The sequence below is a fragment of the Cyprinodon variegatus genome, unplaced genomic scaffold (genome assembly GCF_000732505.1).
Source record: "Cyprinodon variegatus isolate N-32 unplaced genomic scaffold, C_variegatus-1.0 Scaffold142, whole genome shotgun sequence".
Classification (NCBI taxonomy): Eukaryota; Metazoa; Chordata; class Actinopteri; order Cyprinodontiformes; family Cyprinodontidae; genus Cyprinodon; species Cyprinodon variegatus.
The window spans coordinates 393,143-401,747 of NW_015150595.1; the positions used below are offsets into that span (position 1 = coordinate 393,143).

The 8,605-nt window shown below is 39.1% G+C and overlaps 1 protein-coding gene across 3 annotated transcripts in view; it reads right to left on the bottom strand.

Moving 5' to 3' along the window:
• rilpl1 (Rab interacting lysosomal protein-like 1) overlaps positions 1 to 7,105 on the bottom strand; it is a 38,520-nt gene extending 31,415 nt beyond the window's left edge. For 2 of the 3 annotated variants that reach the window (XM_015376798.1, XM_015376800.1), the window contains exons 1-2: positions 6,533 to 7,105; positions 1,257 to 1,404 (exon numbers count right to left, since the gene is read on the bottom strand). In XM_015376798.1, the coding sequence (XP_015232284.1) occupies positions 1,257 to 1,404; positions 6,533 to 6,946 (562 nt within the window). In that variant the 5' untranslated portion in view covers positions 6,947 to 7,105. The remainder of the gene's footprint in view (positions 1 to 1,256; positions 1,405 to 6,532) is intronic. The other variant, XM_015376799.1, reaches the window with a different exon arrangement.
• Positions 7,106 to 8,605: the final 1,500 nt, after the last annotated feature.

Consider the following 8,605-nt stretch of genomic DNA (forward strand, 5'->3'; position numbering starts at 1 on the left):
GCATCCCTATTCTGAAACAAAATAACAGTGAAAATGAGGAGACGACCGATTGATTGGCCGACTAATCGATCTACCCTGCTTTCCTTAATGCTGGAAGATCAGAGATCGGCCGATGCTTGGACGTGAAAACGGTCTTATCTACTAATCATATCTAACTCTGCAAAGGTTTCTTTATCCGTTACTGTCTAAACGTTTTATTTCTATTTAAGAGCATTGTCTCTCACAGTTAAAATAAGTTTTTTTTATGGTTTTAAGGGTATTCTTTAAGGTTTTTCATTAAAATATACATATGAATGTGTTTAATGATCTGCAACTGAAAATGTCAAATAATAAAAATGGTGGAAACCAAGTTAGAATCACCTGCTTTAAAGTTGCCCTCGTTGACAAGGCAAAAGATTTCTGAAGAATATATATTCAGACCAAAATAGAGTGAACTTTGCTCCATTGTTGTTGCAACAAAAAAACATGTTTTGTAAATTGAAATTTTAAAAGAAAAAAAAAATATTTCTGGAAATGTACGTAAAAAAAAAAACGATTCAATCAAAAGAACTTAGATTAACTTTGCTGATTTCTCAGATTTAGTTTCTTCAAATATTTTTAAAAAAATGTATTTTTCACACTTTGATTTTTTTTCTCAAAAATAAATTAAACAAACGTATTTTCTATGTTTTTTCAAACCTCTTTTATATTGAGTTTCAGGAATTGAAATTTCTTTCAAATTGCATTTTACAGATTACATCCTTTTGAAATCTGAAAGAAGTGAAATATAAATATATATATATATATAAATATATATATATATATATATTTTTTTTTTTTTAAAAGACATTTGAAAATATGCAATCTCTAAAAAATGTTTAAGAAAAGTTAATTGCATAATAAAATATGAACAACGTATTTTTTTTAAAGTTTTTCTTTTTATAAAATGTTTTTCAAAGAATTATTTATGGTTTCCCTGCCTGCAGTAATAATGGAGTAAAATCAACTCCATAAAAGATGAAGACTCAACTGCTGAGTCAAAATGATAAGGATGTTTTAAGGAGTTAAGGTGAGTCTTTCAAGTCCTGATGCGTCATGCTGTGGGCTGGTTTTCTGCCAGTGACATCGAATGCATGTCAGTAAATTAAATAAATTCCTCAGCTCCACACATCAACCAATAGAGGGATGAAACCTGGACACAGTGGGTTACCATGGGTTCTGATCGGTTCAAGAAAAACACAGTGTGAGGAGTTGTGCTTTCAGAGCCACAGCCTCACCCTCGTGTCTCTGCAGGTCCTCCTCGTTCACCGAGTCTTTCAGGGGCCTGTTGGAGAGGAGGTTCTTGTTCTCCTCCTGCAGCTGAGCGATCTGGGACAGAAGATCCTGGGCCTCTCCCCGCCACACATCCTCCACCCGCTCCAACTCCTGTTCACAGATTTATAACAATTATCAAACCTTTTGTTTGTTCCCAATAAACCAACCAGGACTCTTTCTCTTTAAGGGAACAACATGAACTCATAAGGAATGAATTTTATTGCTTGATAGTGTGAACAAGCTGCCTTGTTCCCTTCCACTGGGCTAAAAATACTAATGATGCAGCTTGAAGAAACAGGAACTCCATAGAGTCACTGGCCACTCCAGCCTCTGAGTCAGAACTTTGAAATTATACGTTTAAAAGGTCTGATTCAGAGCCACGGTCTGCACTACACCTGATTCAGCTATCAGACCCAAGTTATATTCAGCTTTCCATTATAACCTTTCAATGCTTCAAAGGCATTACTGAGCATAGAGGACAATGCGCTGCCCCTCCCCATCTTGTTGCTAAACACTGCTTATAAGCTGGCTTTGCAATCATGAGCAAAAAACAACAGATTTACAGGTTAGGAACTAAAGGAGCATAATAATCCACCCTGTAAAACAGCATCCATGTATGAGCAGCCTGTCCGCTCAGATTAGGGCTGAAACAATCAGATTAATCAATTACTGAAATAATCATCAACTAATTTAGTTATAGATTCATTGAAAAAGTGAGGATAGAGACACTAAACTTGTCTTTAACTGAAAGAGTGAACCATCTTGAGCAACAAGATACCAAAGTTGTAAAAAAAATATATAAACATTCCGCATTTAAGCAGAACTATATATAAAATATGAGTGGAAATAAGCTTATATTTGAGCAACAAAGTGTTTAGATCAAACACTTTGTTGCTTTGTTTCATTTTTACAGACCCTGAATAGGACAGAAGAGTCTCTGAGCTTTGCAAGTCCACCGACCCCCTTTAAAGCTGGGCGTACACTGTATGAGTTTTTGCCCTTTTGAGCCGATTCTCCAGTTGTGGGAGATTTTTTTTGGTCGGGCGAGTTTCAGCCTCATTCTGCGTGGTGTACTACACAGGGGGCGATCAGCCTCTCACGACCACCTCCCGATCAGGAAAGGTCGGGAAAAAATCAGACATGATTGAAATGTAGCCGACCCTAGTGAGGTGTTTGTGAGCGAATCCTGCTGCTGAAGCAGAGCTATGAGCTGATTTTCCTGAACGTCGCACACCGCTCATTGCAAACAAGGGAATTCTTAGACTTACGGTACGTTCAGACCACAGGCAGCAGGAGCAGCAAAAACGTGTGTGTTGCTTCATTTTTGATGCTTCTACGAGTTTAGTTCTGACGCACAACTGAAGCAGCTTTGCTGTAGAAAAGTGGGTCTGATGCGTGTTGGGAGGAGCTACCCTATCCTTTCTATGCCTGTAGCAATGGCAGCTATATTTGCTGTGATCAGTGGCTAAAAAAATCCACCTGAAAACTTCATCTGTGCAGTCAGTTCATCCAGATTATCATCCTGCCTTCAAATATTATCTTGCAGTTTGAGCCGCTCAGACCCCCACATACCAACGGTGCGCTGTCAGTATGAATTCCATTCAACAGCAGCCTATGGCCTGTTCGCCTCCTCGCGGTTTGCCGCGGCGGCTGGAAGGTGTTTTTCACGTACGTAATCCAAACTTCAGGCACCAGGATAATAAAAGCGAACATTATTTTCTGGCAGGTTTTGACATTTTAAGTTAATTTAGGTGTTAATAAACAGTTTCAAAGGAGTGATCATAGCGCTCTGCATCATCAGTGCTGTGTCTGTCTCCATGCCAGCTCCCAGATAATCTTCTCTGATTGGTTGATGAGGCGCGTCGAGCAGCAATTTTCCTGTTTTTCCAACTCCAGCAGCTGCTGTTTTTGCTGCTTTTTTCTATGCGTCAAATGCTCAGAAGCCCCTGACGCGCTGCTCCTGCTGCGCAAAAGGCACTGCATGACCTTTTGCTGCACCTTGATGCACGTCAACCATTGATTTTGCATGTAAACCAGCTGCTTCTGCTGCCTCTGCTGCTTTAGGTGTGAACATTGCATAAAGGCCAATTTATGCTTCCGACGCATAGCCTCTGCAACCATCAAATCTGTCTCTGCAGAGGTTCTGCATCCGTCGTCAGTCACGCACTTCAAACAAATACTAACTACAAGTTTGCCGCGCAGACCTCAACCGGAAGTGCGCAGACAAAAAGCAGCTGTGATTGGTCCTTAGTATGCCTTTCCAGCTGTCTGTGTGGTCGTCCTCGATTCGGTGCAGGGGTGCGTCATTTTTAAAAACAGAGGAACTATAATATTTAAATGAGGATATTACATTTTCCAATTAGATTTTTTAAACAAATTTGCTTCGCTGGAGCAGAATGCCAGTAAAGGTGTCTGTGGTTGCTCAGCTCTAAAGCTGCTTCTCTGTTCACATGATCCGTTCTCACATTTTTAACCATTTATGAATATTTTATGACATTAAAAGAGGGGATAAATCTACCAATAAAATCTATCCTTCCATACCTTTCCCAGATTCATCCAATGAGGGCATGTGGAAAATCTGCCGGCTCAGTCTCTCACACACGCCTCAGATGGAGCGTCTACTTCTTCATAGTCATGGGACTCGGTTAATCAGTCAACCACCGTCATGGGAAACTGACCCCTGAGCTAATTTAAAACAGACTGACTGCTACCTCCAAATAAAACCAATCATTACAATAAGCTGCAGCAGGAGGAGAAGTAGAACGTTTATAATATTCACATACAGACATTTTTTTTGTATGCAGTTTTCAACTTAATGGGTGTTTAAGAAAACTACCTCAGTTTCGTATTTTGTCCAACATCTCTTTCCGTACATTAAAAGCACAAACATGTATTTCAGAAGCATTTAATGCAGCAGGAAAAGAACATAGTTGTTTAAAAACGGCTAGACCTTTTTTGTTTTTTTTTCTGGTAAAAATCTGAAAAGTGTGGCTTGCGTTTGTTTTTCTTTGTAAAGATTTCAAATTGCAAAAGATGATTTTCCAACTAGTTCACAATTAGATGTGTTGTTCTGTCACATAAAAACCCTAATGAGTAGGTTTAACGACCATTTGTACTTAAAGAAGAAAAAAGGAATGGATCATGAATACTTTGCCGAAGCGCCATTGATTAATTTTTAAAGCTCTTTGATATTTGATCCAGAAAATCTGGTAAGGCAACCTAGAATTTAAATATAATCTACTCAGGATATTTTGTGGTGCTATCCTAAAAAAGACAAAAATAACAATAAAAAACGAAAACATCTTACATCTTTGAGGTCTTCTTTTTGGTTCAATCGACAGCAATCATGGAACCTTAATCACAATTACTACTCTTGGAAAACAAATCTAAAACAGGCCTCTTCAGGACTCCAGTTACATAAAGAAATAGGTTTTATGTCACTAAAAATCCCAAAGTAACCGTATTTAATTATGTACCGGTAATGTATACAAAGCCCCAATTAAAAGAAAAAAAAGGAAAATTCACCCTTTTTTCAGATTTTAAACATAATGAATTCTGATTTACTTTTCAGACAATAAATCGTGATTCTTTTAATGGCTAAATACACATCAGCTTCTATGTATTTTTGGATATGCAACTTTAGCTACATGTTTGCTTTTTTTCCTGTAGCACAGATGGTTCCTGTTAAAAGGGAGTTTTTCCTCTCCACTGTCGCTACAAGCATCCTTAGTGTGAGGGATTGCATTTGAGTCAATGAGTCGATGCAATCAACTGGTTTTCCTTTGCAATCAACTGCCAATACTGCACAGCCAGGTTTTAAGTATCGGGGCCAAAAAATGGCATCGGAGCAACACTACGGTAGTTTAAAATCTTTTAAATAGAGGATGAGAAAATATCAGCCAAAAGAATCATCCAAATACATAAAAAAAAATTGTCAGCACAGACTCCAAGACACTTATATCGGTCAATATCTGGTCTGTAAAACAAACTTAATATCTTAAAATTGGTAGCACACATTCTGGAGCAAAACATCTATTAAAACCAAACTGTTCAACTTAAATTAATAAAGAAAAATAAAAAGTTATCAGTAAGTTTCCTCTTTAGTTCTGCTGACAGTCTGGCTGGATATCAGAGTATTAACTAAAAATATCCAATTTAAATCATTGCATGTTTACGGAAGAGGATAAGGGCCAATGAAAAAAATTTCAAAAAGTTATCTGATTTTAAATATTATTTCTGTTTAATATGGGGGAAAAGTCAGAATTCTGACTTTAATCTCAGAATTCTGACTTTAATCTCAGAATTGTGGATCTTAATGTAGATGGGCACCATGAAGGAAGAGATGTGGGAGCACTCAGCTTTACTGAAAAAGATGCAAGTTGTTTGGGAGGGCCAGTAACACATTGGTTGGAAATGATGGAATTAGGAGACTTTTAACATTCGCGAGGGGTTCCCGGTGATACCATTTCATTAATGGAAGAGCAGAAGGTGATTAAAGCAAGAGAGCTAGTCTCTAAAACAGGCATGGCTACAGCTTGAATTCTTATATAATTGCATGTTTGCTAGCTGTAAGAATTCAGACAGAATTCTGAGATTAAAGTCAGAATTCTGAGAAAAAAAGTCAGAATTCTGAGAAAAAAAGTCAGAATTCTGAGATTAAAGTCAGAATTCTGAGAAAAAAAGTCAGAATTCTGAAATTAAAGTGAGAATGCTGAGATTAAATTCACCATTGTGAGAAAAAAGCCAGAATTCTGAGATTATAGTGAGAATTCTGAGATTAAAGTGATAAATCTGAGATTGAATTCAGAATTTTGAGGAAAAGAGTCAGAATTGTGAGACAAAAGTCAGAATTCTGAGATTAAATTGAGAATGCTGAGATAAAAGTGATACATCTGAGATTAAAGTGATAAATCTGAGATTAAAGTGAGAATCGTGAGAAAAAATTCATTATTCTGACATTAAAGTGAGAATGCTGATTTTAAAGTCAGAATTGTGAGGAAAAAAGTCAGAATTCTGAGATTTAGGTCATTATTCTTACTTGTTTTGTCATATTATATTGCAATAAAATTCAAAATCAGTTTTTTTTTTTATTTTCAGTGGCCCTAATCCTTTTCCGTAAATGTTTGATATAACTTTGAAATCTATTTTTTAAAGATATTTTCGAACTTTATAATAGTTTTACTAATAGAGATGAGGTTAATTATATTTCCCCATGTTTCCTTGGAGCTCATGATCAGACCTGTCTGTGCTTCTTCTCCTTCTCCAGCCGGTCTATCCGCTCCAGCCGCAGCCTGTCCAGCTCCAGCCGCAGCTCGTCGATGTCCGGGCTCATGCTGCTGCGGCTCACCATCACCTCCAGGATCTCCAGCACCCGCACCACTTTGGGCATCAGCCTGGACAGAGCCTCGCAGCCATACTGGTCTATGATCCGCTCGAACTCCTGCCCCACCACCGCGGCGATGTCGTAGACGTCCATCACGGTGAGGTCTGCGACGTTCTTCTCCAGAGCCGAGCCGAAGTCCTCCATCATGACGGGATGTTTTCTGGCCCTCCCGCTTCCTTCGCCACAACAAACTTCCTTCCCCGGCACTAACAAGTCAGGCAACTTCCACTCCACCGATTTAACTTCACAACCGGTACCGAAATAAACCATACAGGAACTTAAAGCGCTAAAACTACCGATTATTCAACGCTTGATGCTGAGTCAGCGCTTTAAATCGATTCGTTTGGGATAAAATTCGGAAACGTCCCATTTCTATCCCGGGCCGGAGCGGATGTCCTCTGGAAGCTAGCGGGTACCGCTGTCCATTGGGACCGGAAGAGACCGGCACAACTTCCGGTCACGGGATTAACAAAATAAAACAGGAAAATTGAAAAATTTTTTGGTTTTATTTGATCTTTTTATTTATGTTATTGCCCTTAACTGCATATACTATAAATGTGGAAAAACTAACTATTTAGAGACAACAGTTAACCCAATAGTCATATTCTTTGAGTGTGGGAAGAAGCTTGAGTTCCCATGGAGAACTCACACATGCACTGGCAAAACATGCAAACTCCTTGCAGAAAGATCATAGGCGGGGAATCGAACCCAAGTCCTTGAGGGCATGTTCTTACAGACAGGTTGATGACCTCAGCCCTCTGGGAGAGGCTCGAAGTGGAGCCCATTTCCTCCACATTCAGATGATTCAGTTACGGTGGCTTGGACATCTATTCCAGATGCCCCCTGAACGACCCACCAGCAGAAATAACATGAACTACTGTAGGAACTAGGGGCCACAGTTGGATTTATTTGGCTTTAGCTTAAAACTGAAGAGTGTCATGACCTAGGCACTGATGACTAGGCACTGGTCTCAGACCTAGAGTTAAGCAGTCATCCAGACAATTATGTTCTTATAGAACCTAAAAAAAACTGCTAAACAATAAAGAGACCTCAGTGATGGAAACAGGGACTAAATCCTGTATGTCTGTAAGAAGTGGAGCCTGTATGCCTCCTAAGCATTAGGGATCTCAAGAGGTCCTTTACTGAAGCTACAAGGACTGCTACAATCCTTTGTATGATATGACGTATAACCATAAAACTATTCACGGAAATGGGCAAAAATACAATATTTTTCATGTGTATTGTGTTGAAACATACAAACATATGCTTCTTCATTTGTTTGGGTTGTATATTGGAGAGCTTCTGCCTCTCCCATTTGTGTAACTTGAGTTTTTTTGTATTTCTTTTAAAAGAAGGCTTTAAACTTGCGTTTTAACCAGCATCATGCATGTGCATTTCTGTTGTGTATTAACACCCAGGAAGCTAAAGGTTCATAGGCTCTTTTCTTATCCACCATAATGTCCTTACTGTTGACTTCATGTAATGTGAGGGAACAGGAACTGGGGGCCACAATTGGATGTATTTGGATTTAACTTAAAACTGAAGAGTGTCATGACCTTGGCACTGATGACTGGATTTGGCTCATTTCTTCCACCTGCTTAGCTCCATCCTGCGCTCATTGTTACTCATTTGATCCACCTGTTCCTGTAGCCCATTTAAACTTCCTGTTTCCAGCCATCAGCGCCAGTTTATTTGAGCCATGTGTGAGAGTAGTTTAGCGTACCTGTGTGTTTGTGATTACCTGATCCTGACAAGTTTCTGCCTATGGACTTGTTTGCCACTGTTCTGCTCTGTTTGCCTGATCTGTCTTTCCACTGTTTCCTGGATTCTGCCTGCTTATGACCTTGGATATGTCTCCTGACCCCGGCATGGATATTCCTTCAGTACCTGTCTTGCTCTCTGATTCGCTGGCCTGGAAACCTGCTCTGC